The following is a 19,673-nucleotide window of genomic DNA, read 5'->3' as shown; positions in this document are numbered from 1 at the left end:
TGCCCGTCGTTTCCGTCATTTACTTACGAGTTACATTGGCCTTAGTCATGCTACTTTTTTATTTTCAAAACAGTGGGAAAATACAACTTTTTTTGTACTGTTTAAACATTGCTCTTCCATAGGAAAACAACACCGTTCAAATTAGGCATTGGCTTGAAAAGTATTCTGGCAACCCTTCTTAAACAAACATGACAATTTTTCAATGGTTTACTGATTTGAAACGTGCCCTTATGATGATGCGGACTACAGTGGACATACGAAAGCGGTGGTCGTACCATAAAATATTCAAAAAACTATTAGAATTATGTCCTCTAAGTGAAATGTCCGGTTGCAAGAGAAGGCTGACATAATAAAAACATTGAAAGGCGATATATTCTTTAAAAGTAAGGCATTTCATATGGGGAATGCTGCCGAAATTGCATAAGTTGGAGTACGAATTGCTGCCCTACCCAACCTGCTCTTCTAGTTTGGCCATCGGCCACTTTTATCTGTTCGCGAATTTCAAAAGTATCCTGCAGCAAAAAGACATATATCGAAGGATGAGAATGAGTCATCGCGAAAGCACATCGTGTTTTGAGGACCTTAAAAAGTTTTCCTATAAAAAAGTCATTGAAATATTACAGAACCCGTTAACCGATTATATCGCTCTCTAAAGAAGCTATGTGGCTGAGTAAAGTAGCATTTTGCAAAAAGAAAGTAAAAAAAACTAGTTGCACACTTAGTCCCGAGAAGTAGTAACTGACGGCTTTGATATTGGACACTGGGAATAATTTCTTTCCCCATTCTTCCATCTAGCCTTGTGAAAACAGTTGCTGCTGACAATTGGCAATATTTTTTAGTAACATTCAATTTCTTAGACTGAGAAGAGAAAGGCAAAAATAACTTCCATATATAACTTGAATTGTATATGAAATTTGGATCAAAAATTTTTTAAGGTCGAATAAAAGTTCTACATATCGACTTAAAATTTTTAGTGTTCATTGTTATTTCCTGACTTGGCAAAAACCTTTTCAGCAAAGCAACCAACATAAGAAGTATGGCCAATAGTGAGCTAATTTCCTTTCAGTATTTTTCTTACCTGACCCTTTATAGTAGTCAGAAATCGGCGCTCAGCTCAACTATCTTATTATGTGACGCGAAAAAGCTTGAAGTAGAATTGTACATATACAGGAGAAAAATAGGCGCAACGATTCCTCTCACATATATATATATATACATATCTGATTGTTGCCAGAGTAATGGCAAAGCTGCCATATTCTCATGAATGGCTTTTAAAGAAAGCAAAAAAAAAAAAAAAAAAAAAAAAAGAATCACCGTAACATAAAACGTTTTTTAATTTCTTGTGAAACGTTTATTGAAATGACAAAAATTAATTACAAATTTTTATGCAGTTTATTTATATAAGTGTTTAATTGTGAAAAACATTCTCATGAAGGATTTAATTTTATAACAAACGCTGCAAAAAGTGTTACTAAAATATTCTCGAAATCTACCTTTAAATTAACAATAAATGTTTCATATTGATACACTAAGCAAAAATTGCTCTATACGTTAAGGCTCTAAGAAGATCCTTTTCTTCGGCGTATGTATAACGTCTTAACAAATATAATGGACAGCATAACATAGGTAAATTGCATAAATTGTTTACTCTGGTCGGGGCGCCAACTAAAATTGGATCGACAAACGCATTACCCCCAGCAAGGACGCATCAGCGCTCCCTTTATAATAACCCTTTTGGCACTCTTAGCCGTATATGGAGAAGTTTTTCAAAATTATAATTATTATTATCGTGAAGAAAATGAACAAAAATTTGATAATAAATTATTCAGTAAAAAATCTCTGAATAAGAAAAATACAAATCTTAGCAAGTTAGTTGCATTTGTAAAGACACTTACAGTAGACATTTCGAAATTTATAAAAATATTATCCCGGAACGGTATAAAACGATTATGTTATAGTATGCCTTGGAGACATGTTCGATCATTTCGCTACAGCTAGCGAACATGTTTCTTGCTTATTTAATTTTTGCAATCTCGATTCTAAAAATTCTAGCTTCATTTTATATGAAAATTTTTTATGGTGTATATTCATAAAATAATCCTGGGCTAGATGATTACGTGTATACGTAAGCATATGTGTACATGATTACACTACTCAGACATAATTCGGCACTTGTGTGCGATTTTTAAGTGAAAAACTTGTACATATTATTTTTTGTTTTTCTGTTTTATGAAATAAAGCGCACACAAATACATATGAGAAGAGACTCTTGCGCCTCGATTATACTCTCAGGATTCATGTATATAAAAATTCATAAACATTTATACATATGCTCTATGTATATGTACATATATATATATATGTATGTTTACCCTACGTAACTACACGTGTAGTGTTACTTCTACATATAAGCAAACAAATCCTCATAATATTTTTAACAAGATATGAAGCAAACATAAAATTGTCGAATATACGTTTACATGCGCTTGTTTTTTTTTTTTATATATATATGCATTTTCGTTCATATTCACGTTGGCATTTTACCGGAAACCGGAAGGCATACAACAGTAAACCATGCGGTAAGATATGCAAGAATATATATACATGTATATGTATGTATATATATATATGTATATATGTATATATATATGCATGTATATATGTATATATATATATATATATATATATATATATATCGTTGTGTGTATGTACATATGCATATGCTTGTGTGTGTATATGTGCATATATAAAAACGTAAATGAATGAATGAATGAGTGCAGCCGGCTTGGTTGGCATTCTAGTAGTAAGTTAAAGCAGTCAGAGAGTTGATACATTCATTTAGCTTATTGCCTCATAACTGATAGCAGCAGCAATAGCAATCGCAACAGCAGCAATCATAGCAAAAGCACTGAGTAAGCAGTGAAAAAAAATTAAACGAAATGAAAGCCTGAATAATTAAAGACTTGAGTTTTGTGTGCACATATATATATAAATATATATATATATATATATATATATATATATATATATATATATATGTGTGTGTGTGTGTATTTTGGGAAAATAGTTTGCTTTTTTTCGTCAGAACTAAGAAATATTTCAATGTTTTCAAGCCAACGCTTTACTTAGCTACTGACTGGTAAATATACCGTACAGCTGCTGTGGGACGATGTTCATTCATAATGCTTGTGTAGCTATATATTATGTTTTTTAATACAAAATCACTGCCGCTGCTCGTATAAGCGTCGAAACGGGATATAACAAAAAATTCAGCAATAACCCACACAATCAAACTCCTCTGCTACTGTGCTGAGCTGCAAACAATATGCATATATGTATGTTTTATGGAAGCGCACAAAAGGCAGATGTTCGCTTCTAACTTTCATAAAATTATAATTTAGTTTGTGTTATACACACCAATACAAACCCACACGCACTCACTCATATATAGATTTTGGTTTTTACTTTAACTTCTCCAAGGAATATAGTAAGAAAGCTGAATATATATTCTGCTTCCCTTTGCTTCTTTATAACTACTGTACTACTTGTACTTCACACCACCATCATGGCAATAAGAGCCACCGTAAGTAAAAGCCACAAATTTATTGAAAATATTTTAATTAATGAAAATCTCAAGAAAACTACACTCAAAACTATAAATTGAATTGTGAACGGAAAACAGATAGGACAAGATGAGGAAATAGGATGGAAGAAAAGTAAAATATAGTGTGAGGGGAAGGAAAAAGGAAAAGGAAAAATTCAGATAGAGACAGAGAATAAGAGAAAGAGCGAAAGAGTAATCTGAGAAAAATAAAGAAAGAAATAAGACATAACCGCAACTACTACTACCTAACAGCTTACTAAGGGAATTTCTTAAACTAAAACTTAAACTCAAACACCATATTCCAGTATACACAGCAATGTGTATTTAATCTGTGATTAGGCATAAAATACAAAACCATTTTTACAAAGTTTAAGCATTTCTATACATATCATTTAACCACACCTTTTTGCTACGACCCGTAACCGAAAAAGGGATTTAAACTAACTTGAAAACGGACGACGACGTGCAGGCCATATCAACAACAACAACAAAAACCAACTATAACGAACAAAACTATTAGACAACATGCCTGCCATACCACACTTAACAATATTGTTGGTCGGTGGGTGTCCGTACCGGGTGGCTGGCTGGCTAAAGGTTTACTCTAGAATGAATGACGACACTCACTCATTTGCTCGATTGCTTGGAAACCACTACTTGACTTGAATGCGAGTGGAAAACCGAAAGCAGAAGAGTTCTTCTAAATGAATTCAAATTAAATCTTCTGGGCATTTTAAAGCTATACAACAATAAATTTATTTATAATACAGATAACAAATTCATATATGAACGTGTGCATGTGTATGCATGTGTTTGCATCCATATACGTATATAATTGGATTGTGAATAAACTTCTGCCGATCTTTCTGTAAAATTGAATATTTATTTGAAAAAAATAGACATCGCACGAGATATTTACCCATCGCTACGCAATTCCTTCCCTTGTCTTTTAGGCAAAACATAAATTACTTACAGAAAGGGCAACTGATCCTTTGAGGTTATTCACAAAATCAACATCTTTTTGGATATCATTATATGAATGGAAAGCAAGCGCTCAGGCAGATCGGTCATTAATTAAAACCACCGTTAATCGGAAGAACAAATGTCCATTAAATATATCGGAATATGGAAGCACATTCCAGATCAATGCTATTAAAGTTTTCCGCACGAGTTTCGTTATCCGTGAGATTGAACGTCATCATGTCGAAAAATCGTGATATAAAGACTTTTAGAATATTTTGCCCGGTTTTCGGCTCAACTGAATCAGATGTTATTCATAGCGTTCTGTAGGGATAGTTTCGTTGCTTAGAATCACTGATTGCAAATTATTTAGCATTGTTGTAGTTGCTAATGGTTCGCCTAGTCTGCATTATAGTTATTCACGTTCCAGACATTCGAAAAGAACGTTCTGGATTCACCCCAATCCACCGAACTAAGTAGAGAAAGTCGTATTTCTCTTAGTTGACGCTTTTCTTTTGTGTCCAGTACTGCACAGCCACTATCGCGCAAATTCTTCAAACTGTTGCATGGAGCTTAAGAAAAGTACTTTGTACGAATGGGCAGGTCACGCTGTATTCAATCTATAATATCAAGCACCTCTCCGTTTTGGAAAATACCGAGAACTTATTCAATGTGACAACGTGTGTACACATTTGCATATATATTAATAATATACATTCGGACCAGCTTTTTAATATGCATACTGTGCATGTGCTTAAACCATTTGTTCAATCGTCCGTAAAAATATTTTATTAAATAAAATGATATTTATTTAAATGAGAGAAACGCAGAGAAGAAGAGTGTTAAAGAAATCTAAAAACTTACAGCATAACATATACCTACAGAAAGAAAGCACACATACCCGAAGACACAAGGTATACAATAATATATGGAAATGCAAAATAAATATTATAAAAATTTAACTCAGCTATGGTCGTATTGATCGGAAAACGCAGCCAACATTTTTCAAATGCGGTAGTCCGCAAAACCACAAATTGATATTTATCTCTTGCCGCTGGAGCTGGTTCAGTTTTCTTTTTTTACATTTTTTTTTTTTTTTTTTGCTAGCATTACTGGCTATAACAGTTACAGCTACCGCATACAATATACACAGAAATGACGAGGATAATGATGGCGATGTCGATGTCGATGTCGCTGTGTGAATATACATGTGAATGTGTATGTGTTATAAGTGCGAGTAGGGGTGTGCATGGCATTAGCGTTGACTCTGGCTTTGGTGTTGCTTTTGTAACAAAATACTAAAATTTCATCGAGGGGATTAAACTAGAAATCCCTGTTTTAATTAAAAAGAAAGAAAGACAGAATAGGACAGAAAAAAAAAACAAAAAAAAAACTAGAGAAAATGAAATTAAACGTAGATGACAATGGGTAGAACATATACTATACACATACACGCATACAAGTACACATATGGCAAGCATTGATAACTATAACAATAACAACAACAACAACAACAACAAACATCATTCACTTACAGTTACAGCAACAGCTAGAGTTACAATTACAATTCTATCGTCCAGTACCATTCTTAGAGGTCATCAATGCTGATATATGACTTATATCTCCCGACCCGACCTCCTTACCCAAGCTTACTCTTTATCCAAGCTCAAACTAGTTTCTTTCCCATGAAGCTAGATCTTCTACATACATATAAACATACAACCCATTATACCTACATTGTGTTGTACGAAAACCATAAAACTTACGTATACGCATCAAATGACAAAAAAAAAAGATTCAATTGAAAATAGAATTTCAAACTCGTAAATATCGTATTTTTCTTGATATCAGTATAAGTTTCTTCTTCACTTGTCTGTGATTTCTTTATGCTGCTGTTGTTGTTGTTGCTGTTGCAAAAGCTCTTTTAAAGGATTGAATTGTATACGCGCGCCCTTGTTGGGACGTCTGTATGCGTGCATATTGCTATTCGTCCATTTGTAACATATGTTTTGCATTTTGAACTCTCACCTATTGTTAAGTAAAGTGGTCACTTGGTGTACATATATTTTTGTGTCTTACAACTTTTGAAAAATAACCAACGAATACGAACATCTGCATATGTACGTATATAACTATGGATTTATATATGCATGCATGCGTTCACTGAAATATTGAACATGTCTCTTGTGTCGTAAATCACCAACATGCACCATTCCGTTCATTGTTTGCTTTATTTTTTTGGGGTTTCTTTTAAAGGAATTAGTTTTTTTTTTTTTTTTTTTTGTTCTTCTTGTCGCTTCTACTTCGGTTTCCTTTTTTTCCATCTTTTGTGGTTTTCTGGTTTTCATTTGCAAAAAGCATTTTTTGTTTGGTGCGTAAAAGTAACATAGCTTATATTATATATATATATACAAATATATATATATATATATCTACTTTTACGTATATAAACCTTCTATTAACTCACACGTGCATACGAATGTTTGCACACATATAAGTTACAAATTGATTTTCAGTGTCTTCAACAGATAACAGCTTTTGGTAGATTTATCATTTAAGTCGCTTTGCAGGATTTTGTAATGGCGTATGCATACATATGAGTATGTGTATGTATGAGTACGCATACATATGGTACATTAAATTGATATCAATGAACAGTAAATACATTATGTGCCTTAATCCTTTTACATTACATTTTAAATGTCTCCATTTCTCTCTCTCTCTCTCTCTCTCTCTCTCTCTCTCTCTCTCTCTCTCTCTCCATCTCTTTTAAACATTATCATTTAAACGTATCGTACGGCAAAGAAACGGTTAGGCAATGATGGTATTATTGTTGCTCTATTGTGTGTAGTTAACTTTAAGCAACATACAAACTCGTATATTTTCACACATATACATATCTATCTAGAGTAGAGTAGAGAGAGAGTAGAGTTTTTTTTCATATTCAAAGAATTTGCATTAATTCACATGAACGTGTTTACAAGGCAATGATAAAAAGTAATACAACATCAACATATATATTTGGTATAGAGGAGTTTTTGTAATGACCTGAATTTTAATGCAATAAATGTCCATAATTGACAATATCATCAAAATATTATCATATTTTAATTCCCTTTATCACATTAATATGAATTTTTAATTAATGAAGTCTATACAAACTGAAAAACGCAACAACGAAATTGTTGTCAACGAGTTTGATTAACCATCATTCCATCAATAAATGTACAAAATATATAATGTATACATCAGTCAGTAACATATCGTTCAATAAGTGCCAGGATTGATAAAAAAAAGTTCAAATTTTGTTTTGAAGGGATTTTTTTTTTATTGACTTAGTTGATGCTTTGGAGCTTCTTGGATTTGTTGAAGAAATGTATTTCTTGGAATACATTTTTTTCTTGAAGTTTTGGGTTTCTCCTCCAACCCTATATTGCAATCTAATGTCCTACGTGTTGACTGCAAGCTCCTCTAATACTAGGGGCAGACTAATACATCTCCTTTCAAAATATATAGGTTCATTTAAAAGCATTTGCCAAGAAAAATAAGGTTAGTGTAGCTTCTTCAACCCCTCCGTTGAATGGATATGACACCGAAACCCCTCTTGTTAAAGGTTTTAAATGAAGTCTTTAATAAGTCTTTGATATGTATGTTGATGAAGGTCGGCCGTGGAATTGCAAATTTTCTTGTCGTTTTCTCTGTCATTTCGCAATACGTAGGGCATAAATTGCACCAGTCTCACATGGAGAGGTGCGTCAAAGGAGGCACTTTCGAACACATAATCGTTGAGAAAAAATTACAAAGGACGAATATTCATGTAAGACTATTTTCATATGCATTTTTTTAAGTTTTTTCAAAAAATTCTCGATTGTTAATTCAAGTCACTTTACTTCCGTTCCGTGGCCGTTTAAAGTTAAGGTTTTCTTCTAAAGTTAAGGTAATCTTCAAATGATGCGTAAAACAATCAAAAAGGCAGCAATCAGCCGGCGGAGTTATGACCTTTATATTTTAGGACGTGTATAATATTGCATTTATCGATTAGCTTAGAAAGGAAAAGCGGTAAACAGCGAATATTACCGCGAGGTCGGTCGATATAGTCACACACTAACTCCAAGTTTACAATATACGCCTAACGCCTATACTCGTGACATCGTGTAATTTTTTTTTTTTTTTTTTTTACTAAACGGGTGTTACCGGTTTTCTGAAGCCATTTGAGCGATCAGACTATCGGACCTTCTGCTCGTTAAGACTCCGCAACGTTATCGTCTATGTTAGTTTGAAGTGTATGTTTTTTTAAGATAATTAGAGGGCAACGTCGTGAAAATTTTAAATGTCATTATCGCACCAAAATCACAAATACAAGCTGTTCGGACGCTAAAATCGGACGAGATAGAGCGTTCCTGGGGATTGCATTGGAATTCGTAATGAACTTGTCATTTACAAAATAAGAGCTAATCTTACAAAGATAGACCGTTTCCCATAAGTCCGTAAGGACAAAATTAAGCGGGAGGCACTTTCTCTTCCAAGTCTTTCTTTTCTTTTTGGTCACACATAGGAACTTTTCTTTTGAAATTTTATTCCGGGGTTTTGTTTACTTTCTTACAAAAAGGAAGCAAATTGGACTTTTCTTCAAGGAATTACTTTACTTCGTTACCTTTACTTCCTATTGCAAATTGTAGTTATTAATTTAAAGTCTTCTTTCAAGAAAATAAATAATTTTCGAAACGGTATAAAATCACATACGCAATAATACGGAATATTGACCAATAAAATAACCGAAAAAAAACGGAAAGCAATTGAAGAGGAAAACCAAATTCAAATCATGTTATATATGGCTATGGTTTATATTAAACTCCCACCAGCTCTTATTGCTGATGTAGTACTTCTAGGGTTCATAATATGAAGTAAAATATTACACACAACCTCCTTCCCCTTTATCACTTCTCCCTTTACCGCCTGTATGTGCTCGCGCTTGTTAAAGTAGATGCGTGTGCGTTTGTGTATGTTTTTGTGTTTGTTTTTATATGTGTTTGCGTATGTGTACTCAAGCCAGTAAAGAAGGCAATGCGGAACTCTTTGTAAAACTTTCAAACAGCTCTCCCTACGTACTCCAGAATGAGAAAAGCAAAAATATTATATAAACGAAATCAACGACAATAACGACAAAAAATAAATTGAAGCAATCAAGAAAAAGAAATAAAAATGAAATTTCGCATAAAGAAAATTGTGAATTATCATCAACTTGTATGAGTGAGTGCTCTGCAAGAAACACAAAAAAAAAAAAAGAAGCAAAAACAAGAAACCACTATAGAACAATAACAGAAACAACATCTGGTAAAATTATCGTCGGGGTTACACGTAAAAATATGCTTTTTTTTTTTAATAGACCAGTATACCGTCCTTATATATAGCATAAACAATGTGACCATAAATCTTTATCGTAGGCTGTTATAGCACAGAATACGAACGCACGGTATCGTTGTATGCGTACTTCTTTATGTGCATGTACAGCGTAATAGACATGGTATACACACATACACACACACACACACACACACACACACACACACACACACAAACACACAAACACACACACACACCTGAAATGATTATGAGTTTTGAAGTATAAGAACAATAAGGCAGGTTTGTTTTTTTGGCCCTTTTTTTATTTCAGTTTCTGAAAGCGTTCATTGGAATACTTATTGAATTAAGAAAGAAAGACGTAGTCAGTCGTTATTTAATGGCTCGTCTTAAGTATCTAGTATTTATGCTTAAAATGCTTATCCAACAGTACACCATATACGCAATCGTATACTTATTTAATTCATGCGTACACTTTGACGTATGAGTAATATATATTCGAAATTAGAAATTTCAAAGTACACTAAATTTCTCATATCGTTTGTAATAACATTAGACACACAATACATATGTCCAACAGTAATCTGACTGTTAGGCAGGATTTTGCTTAATATTAACGTTTTTACGGTGCACAAATTAAATAAGATAGCAGGGTAAGTCAACATTAAAAATGCATATAATCTATATATATATAGTCAAATCCATGTTAGCTAAAGTATGGAAACGTTGTAATTTATTTCTTTTAATAGGTAATCCTAAATCTAAATCTAAAAGTGTCTGAAAGTTTAAAGCAAAAATGATCACAATTTTTAAGATGCAGTTGAATTTTTTTAAAAACTTGCAAAATTTTTTATGCATAATAAAATTTACATGGTCTTAATGTGGTGATTGTTTAAAATTTTCTCAAAGGTCGTTGAAGCTCATTTTTACTAGTTTCCCGTATGTTTTTGCCATTAAGATGCATATAATAGGTCGAAGAAATTTCAAAAGGAATGGAAATGAGCGAGCAATTGTGCACTGGAGACCAAAACCATCTTTTTTGAGCATCTCGTACATCATCCTGTTGTATATCTATTCAAAACTGAAACAATAAATACGCAAAGACTTATTGTGTTGATCTGTTATATATATATATACATATAAGCAAGCTTGTAAGCAAGCATAAATAACAATCGCTTAAGGGAGTATTTATGATAGAACTAAGAAATTGATCTATGGTCTTAATGAAAATCCCCCAAAAGACTTTAAATGCTTATAAATCTCTAAAGGCATAGAAATAGATATACTTACGTACTTACGTAGATACATATATTATCGTTATGTAGCTAACATTACCACATCATAACGTTCATTTGTAATTCTCACTCTCTTTCTCTCTCTCTCTCTCTCTCTCTTTTTTGCTCTCTCTCTCTCTATCTGTTCTCGCCTTGTACTTGCGCTCGCATCTCTCTTTTCTTTATACACTATATAACGTTAATTTAATGGCAAATAATCAATAAAAATCGTTAAGCGACAGAATGATAAAGAAAAAAAAAAAAAAAAAAAAAAAAAAACTCGTAATTCTCACGAATATAATAACATATTACCACTACCACCCCCCACGCATCGCAAATGTCTGCTGTAATAACGAGCGGTGGATAAGTGGGGAAGAAGTAGTAATTAGTGCGGTACATTTAATGTTAAACAAATTAACTGTTTTGTTGGCTATTGGCTTTTGTTGTTATTGTTGTTGGCGATACTGCTGATGCAACTACAAAATTATAAACTAAATATAATACGGGCGAGAGTGTATGCAAGAAGAAAGAGAAGAGGTTAAGTGAAAATAAAGTATAATTTTTGCCTACTTGGTGGCTACTCATACCTTAACTCTATTCAAACCGCCAGCATTAAAATAAGCTGCATCAGCAATAGTTTGTAATACAAATAATCAACAATAACAACAGCTACAGTAACAACAATAACTCGTGATAATGATGTCGGTAGGAGCAGTAAAATGTATATTATTATGTATAGGTTTATGTGTATGCTATGTATGTATTTATGCTCGCGGAATATATATATATATATATATTTTTTTTTTTTGTTTTCAGTTTTTGTTCTTTTTTAAATGTTTTTTCGTTATTTTCTGTTTTTGTTTTATTATCCACCACATTGTGTCGTCGTTAATAAATGACAAAAACAGTTCCTGCCCATTAATCCAAACATGCTGGAGGCCAGCGACCGAATGCGGGTACAGGTGCGGAGGATTGTAAAAAAATAATTTAACACACTATCTGTTGGTATTGAACGAATGAACGAATAAATGAGTGACTGCCATTACTGCTATTGCCTTGATTGTTGTTGTTATTATTGTAACTGCTGTTGGTGGTTATTTGATTGGCGGCGGTTATGCATTTGGGGCGACTGAATGCCTGCTCTTGAATAGACCGTTCCCTCTACATAATCAATATCATGAATATGTGTATACGCTTGCCTGTCTGTTTGTTTGTATGCAGTTGGTTTATGATTTCATTACGCGTTTTAATTAATAGTATACTCTCCTCTGCGCCTTTTGCTTTATTGCTGATGCTACTTTGCGTTGGGCAACAGCTTGACAACTGCCTGTAATAATGCCGACAGCATCCAATTCCTACGTATTGATATGTTTTTTATGAGACACACAATTTTTTTCTGATGGCTTGTTGGTGCACATTTGCTGCGCAGCTCATTTAATGGTCGAAAGATTTCGCTGAAATAGTGTAGTATATTTAATTTATTATAAAATTGATGGTGTACAAGAAGAAGAAGAAGCTTCTCAGATACGATAACACAAATTTGAACTGATCATCCAACGGAATCAACCTTTCTTTAATTGCTTACATAATAATGTGAAATGATAATGAAAATTTTTTCATTCATAAAATTACGGCGCTAGTATGGAAAAGTATCGACAAAGGTAACTGCAAAAAAAGAAAAAAAAACTATTTAGAGAAACCGTTCGAATATCATTCGCTCGATTTGGCCACTAAACCTAGCTAAATTTCTTTAGGAATCTAACTGCTGTTTGGCAAACAGTAAACAAATAATTCGGTTTATATTCTGCAAAGACAAAGTAACTAATCAATGCTCGTAAAATTTTGAATTCATTTCTTTTCAGTGACTTGTTCTTTTTATATTCTTGCTATTCCTTGAATTTCGTAATCATCAATCACATAATAATTACGTTGACGTTAATTGCCAAATAAATTAGTTGTGTGCCGAAGTTGTTAATAACGCCAACAAAGTTATATCACTTGAAATTGCCGTTACACTGTTACACTGCAAAATGTCGCAAGCAAATGAAAATAAATTGATTGAAAGCAATCGCAAGAAGAAAATGATGAAATTACTTCACTCCTAAGCTTTCTTTCCACAAAGCCAAGTCTCAGTGCTACAAGAATGACTAATTAATACGATCATATATGCCATTAGGAAGACAAAGTTATTACAATCATTTTTCCCCATTAGTTTTAATTGTAATGCAATACGAGAACAGTCATCAATTTATTCTTACCTTCATTTTTGTTAGTTCGTTTATTTTTATTTTTATTTTTCTTATTTAATTTAGATAAAAAATAAATTGTTTGCATTGAGGTTTTTTTTAATAAGTTTTAAATAAGTTAAAACTTTTTATTAATTAATTAGGTTATGCAGCCAAAGAACATTGAGGTCAGCGATTGATTTTATTAAACGTAATGGTGCAGAGAGCACTACAAGAAGGCTATCTGTGACCTTGATGAGACTAATATTTGAATAATGCCTCCGTCATGTGAACTCCTTTCTACAAGTCTTATGTGGATGCAATAAAAACATTTGCGCTTTAGATTAGTATTCACCAGTCTCTATGCAATCTTTTGAAAATAGACTGACATATATACAAGCGTAGCTTTGCCTTAACTAGAAAGAAGTAATTTTATCCCATATATTTCCTTTTTCTTCAAATGGTTGATCGGTACAATTAACTCGTCGGTTTTATTAGCAAAAATTAACTTGACCGCTCCTGACCACTCTCCTAAAAAACTTTATTTTCATAAAACTTAGCCAGTATAGTTATAATTAGGCGATTTAGCGTCAATTCATCCAAATCTTTTGCAAAATCCCAACCGATATCTATAGTTTAATATCAACATCGTATTCCTTAAATACAATCAAATCAACTCTCCTTAATATTGCCGCGTGGTCTACGTCGTGTCTAAATGAAGTTTTCATTTTTAAAGGTTCATATGGTTCATAAATTAAACTAAATACGTTCACTCCTATCGATTGCGAAGCATTTGGATGTCGACATCAGCTTAGTAATTTACACCTAACTCAACTCTACACTACATTTGTATATATTTTTTACATTTTTTCTTTATATATTATGCGTTATATTTGAGATGAGAGTTATTTTTAAGAGTCCACTATATAAAAACATATAAATAAATAAATAAATAAAGTTAGGGAAAAATTATATTATATAATTATATTAAATTATATATAGATATTTCGGTAAAGGAATTTAAGCACTTGCATTATTTAGAGGACATGAAATTCTTAAGCTGTTTCTCTCTTTTAAGCACTTCACTATACATATCGCGAAGATAATATATTTCCGTTTTATAAATATACAGTCACTAGCGAGAGTATACGAATAATATTCGTTTACGAATTTCCAAACGGAGACAAAATATAAAAACAGGAAAACATATGACAACAACTTTCCGCCCCAATTATCTGCTGGCATAAGGAATTTGAAAGAGACGCGTACGCACCATACGCTTCAGATAAGATTATCGCCAGTTCGGCAATTCACAATATCATCTCTAGTTTTGTTTCATTGTTAATGTTGCTGACGCTGCTGCTGCTCTTAATGATAAATTAATATTAATTATCTGATTTATTTATATGGCCATGTCTACGGATGTTAGGAGGTATCTATCTCACTGTCTCTCTCTCTCTCTCTCTCTCTCTCGTGTACATATGTGCGTATATATGTGCGGTATTTTAAATCCACACTCTTCACCTTAATCTTAGTCATTCAATTTATCATCAATTAATAATGTGGACACATTTCAAAAAACAACTTTGAAATAAAACTTTTTCCTACAATCTATACATATACATGTATATATATATATATATATATATATAAATATATATATAAAACTTTTCCATCGATATCACAGAAACACAAACACATACACACACCCACATATATATATATAAATATATATCTATATGGAACTTATTACACTGGCGCATACAAATACACAAACACACTGAGTTTCATCTACAGAAAGTTATGTATGGATGTCTACGTTTATAACTAAAGTCATCATGAGAGTGTCGCGCAAAAGCCATCATTATCAGTTATTTAACGTTAATGGGAAAAGTTTAGAGCGTCAACATATGGTTGTGTGCCTGTATAAACGGGCGACACTCTCTCTATCTTCTATATAAATTTCTAAATCCTATACATATATATACATCTACGCCAAAGGTTTATTTATCTTAATATTTATACTCTACATCACTTGTGATACAGGCCATATTAACTTTATGCGAATGTATGGTATATAAATTAATCCACCGATCGCCTATAGAATTGAATGTCTGTCTATGAATTTTTGTGTTCAAGCTGTACGGAATAACTTTTGAGACGTTTTGAGCTGTATTCTTGTCGTGTTTTCGCTTGGCGAGGAACCTTTGTAAAATCAGATTGAGCTGAGCAACTTTTACGGCCACTCCCCATATAACGCCTATTTTGCAAGTGCTGTTATAAGAAAAAAATGTAATTTTTGAAATTTCATAATCAAAATTCATGATAATTACCATTTCATCTTATGATAAATAAATGTACAAAATTTGATTAGAGTAACATCTGCTGCTACGAATACCTGCACCTACGAGCTTTAAGTCTTTATAATGCCAAAAATGTCTTGTTCTCAATTTTTCATTTTTGTTGTTGACTTGAATTATTTGATCATCTAGCCATTTGATCACACTGAGAACGTCAAAATTAGAACCCCGTGTCTCCCACGTAAAAAGACCAATTTTTAGATGAGTCAAGGTTACTTAATTAAATGTACTCAAAGAAAGAAGGACAAAGACTTTCACGCTATGTTATAAATTTACTGATTTATATTCGTAAACGAATTTTTTATATTCTACAAAAAAATTAAGAAAAAAGGAACAGAACTAAATTTCCATATTCTTACCCCTAATATTGAGTGACCGCGGTTCACTTTTTCTATTTTCAGAATAAAAGTGGAAATTTTTATGGTGTATGTGATGTGCTTTATGAGTAACAGGCAAAAAAACACGGAAAGCAAAGGCGTTCACAGTTTTTATGCATAGGCGTCTCGTTTGATCGGCTTGGGTCGTTCTCAGTTTGTTTTGTAAATTTCTACATGATATCTGCATATCGCGTAAAAGGAAGAATGCTTACCACAGATACCCATAGTTACATAGTTAGGCCGGTAGACAGATGGACATACGAATAGACGAACGTGCTTATCAGTATTTCAAATTTGAACCTAGCCAAGAATGTATATATTTTAAGGGGGTTTTCGAAGCTTGCTGCTGTGCATTATAAAAGTTCTGAAAAAAACCTCAAATTTTGATATAATATAATATTGGGTAGGCGTGGTCAGTTTTTATACAGATACCGCAGTACCACCCATCGAATATACGTTCAAATTATTGTAAATTTATCGGCTGTAGTCTATGAATAATGAGCAAAAAACGAATTTTTTATTACTCTTGAAAAAGACATTGGTTCCCAGTTTACCAGGTACTGAAGACGTGTCCTTCGACCGATTTAGCCCATTTTCAATACCAACTTGTGTGCATAAACTTGTAATGAATCCGATGTTGATCATAAATATATAAACTTTCTGGAATTTCTGCAAGTTCCTTCTGGACGTCGCAAATGTTTTGACAATGAACGAACACGCCCCTTATCCTTCGGTGATGCGTATAAAAATCAAAGTAGATGATCACGTTTCAAGTCACATCCTTTATTTAAAAACATCATTGGATATTATACCCGACCCGTGCTAGTTATTTGATACCAAAATTTCAACAACATAGATTTTTTTTTTTTTTTTTTTTGACACCCCAGCCCATACAAGGATTACGATGAAAAGTCAACGTACTTATCAGAAAAAGACCTACGAATAGTTAAGGAATAATAAAAACTGCAACAAGAAAATATTATGTTCGCTAAATTTTGAATTACGTGAATTTACATATGGGTCACACATCAATATGTCATTACATCATTACACAAAAGTAATGTGCAGGGTTTGATATGTGATCAGGAGAGCAAAATAAAAATACAGTTAAATGAAATGATGTAGGGTATTTAATAACCAATCTTACTTGGCTGCATTATTTTTACTTGTTTTGCTAGCGTTTTTCTCGAAAGCAGAGTTTATTAAAGCATATAAATGTACTTAATAGGAACGTTAAGTGAAATATGTCGTGAGTTATTTAAAAAAGCATAAGCACTATTGGCCTTAAAAGCTACTTTATATATATACACTTCCTTAAGAATAGTAAATAAAAAATGGCACAATTTTTCGTTCTTCATTTTTTTTTTTTAAGTTGCCTGCATCCACTTTTAGAACGAATTTCATTCCGATCACACACAAACTTGTTAAGAAAAATTCGTGAATTTTTAACAAAATAAGAACAAAATACGTTCGTCAATAATTTCAATATAAAGATTTGACGAAGATGGATGGATATGTTGAAAGTAGTTACATTGAGAATTTTCTTGATGGTAGCGCGAAAGGGAGCGGAGGGAGGACTCTACAATAGCTGCAAAAACAAAAAAAAAAAAAAGAATAGAAAATGTTTTCTTTTAACAAAGCTTTTCGGAGGGAAAGAAAAATAACAGAAGAACAGTATACGAAGAGATTATCAGGCATAAATTTAAGTATTGAAAAACAAATTATTTTGAAAAGTGGCAACCCTGAAGCCATTCCCGCGAAACTTCTTTAATTTAAAGGGATCTGCGACTCATAATTCATCTGGTGTAAAATTGGATTAAAAAAAAAGACCAACCCCCTTTTCGCAATCCTCCTATGCAGCGCAGAAGTGTCATCCAGGGCATCATACGTTTAATGTAATGTTTGCCATTTTGCAATATTGATCATTCACTTACCGCTGAACGTGTGGTGTACACCTAGATTGGCCTTTTCGAATTACCCCCCCCCCCTCGACCCTCTCCCTCTCTCACATCACCCTATGAGGTTTCTCTTGAAAATGTTGTTTTAAAAATATAGTAAAAAACGCGAATGAAAAGGATGAAGTTTTTTGCTCGATGTTTTGCAAAATTGTGGGTCGCGCCCACTGTTATCTTTTAATATCGTTCTTAACTACGTAAGGGATAATTAAGTCAGCAAAACAAAGTTAATTTTCTGAAAAGTATGCCGTGAATTCTCCTCCCCCCTCTAGTCGATGTAAGCTTACAAATCGATTAGGATGTATTTAATTGTCTGTTCACTTAATTGTCTATTAAGCCAACTATAAATCTCTCTATTGCTTCTTCTAAGTCAATCGTCAGTCAGTCGTCCAAATTAAGGCACAGCGCGGTTTAATTGCGCGCACGTACGATATAGCGATGGAAAACATATAGATGTCCTTTCATAGTCTCCTTCAATATTGGCATTGGCTCTTGTTGCTTTACATTCATTGCTCTTGAAATTTCAATTAATCATGAAAGTGAATATGCTTCGAAAACGTTTCATCAAAGCTCTTGTTCGATTGTGTTACACGAAACAAAACAATTAAACGTCCTATAGAATATTCGAATACTTTAAAATTTGATTGTGAGAAGTAAAGGTGCACGCAGTGAAGGGAACGGCATCCCGGACGCGTTATAACTTATTTTTTACAAGGATTCCTCAAATCCATAGGAAGCCGAAAAATAAAATCGGCGCAAATGTATCTTGATTTGTTAGCGATCTTGTCAAAGATCGCATCTTAAATGGTATCCGATTCCACGTCAAGCAAATATTTTTTTGCGCAAATTTATTTTAACCTATCAACTCAATTAGATCATTTTCAAGCCTCACGAAGAGCGATGTTAATCCGTTAATCTTAAGTTTTCTAAGACGCTAGAAATATCTTGTTACTTTGAATTTTATGAATTATATAATCGATATAAAATTTTGGGAGAAATGATACTAAGTGTGATTTCTTTCTTAACATTTTGCAGATCGAAGATGCAATGCTTATGTTTGATAAACAAACAAATCGACACAGAGGTAAGTCTCGAATTTCTAATCCAAGTAAAACTGTAAGCAAAAACGAATGAAATCAAAGCGAATTCCTCGAATTTTTCGCTCTTTTCCTTTCTTTAATTACTACGTTGTACACTAATGCCGTGAAATGTAAATAAAGAATATTTTTTATACATATATATATATATATATATATATAAATATTATTTATTTATATATATACAGGCAAACCTGCTTTTGTGCGGTAGATAGGGACCGCAGAAAAAAAACCGCACAAAAACAGGTTTGACTGTAGTAGTAATAAGTTTTCCAGCATATATTATGTATATATTATATATATATATATATATATATACCGGGATTTCAGTGAATACATTTTCCTACTTGCTATGTGCATATGTGTCAAATTAATTTATGTGTAAAATAATTACTCAGTATTTTACAGCACACCTACAAAATGACACATATCACAGATGCAGATGCAGTCGTCGTGTATG

General features: G+C 32.8%; 1 protein-coding gene across 6 annotated transcripts in view; it reads left to right on the top strand.

The window, feature by feature from the left end:
• The window catches only part of LOC119645193 (RNA-binding protein Musashi homolog Rbp6), a 446,186-nt gene that overhangs the window by 365,289 nt on the left and 61,224 nt on the right, over positions 1 to 19,673 (top strand). For all 6 annotated transcript variants that reach the window (XM_038045186.1, XM_038045184.1, XM_038045183.1 and 3 more), the window contains exon 7: positions 19,152 to 19,200. In XM_038045186.1, the coding sequence (XP_037901114.1) occupies positions 19,152 to 19,200 (49 nt within the window). The remainder of the gene's footprint in view (positions 1 to 19,151; positions 19,201 to 19,673) is intronic.

The sequence above is a fragment of the Glossina fuscipes genome, unplaced genomic scaffold, assembly GCF_014805625.2.
Source record: "Glossina fuscipes isolate IAEA_lab_2018 unplaced genomic scaffold, Yale_Gfus_2 1, whole genome shotgun sequence".
Taxonomy (NCBI): Eukaryota; Metazoa; Arthropoda; class Insecta; order Diptera; family Glossinidae; genus Glossina; species Glossina fuscipes.
This window is presented reverse-complemented; position numbering and strand designations above follow the sequence as displayed.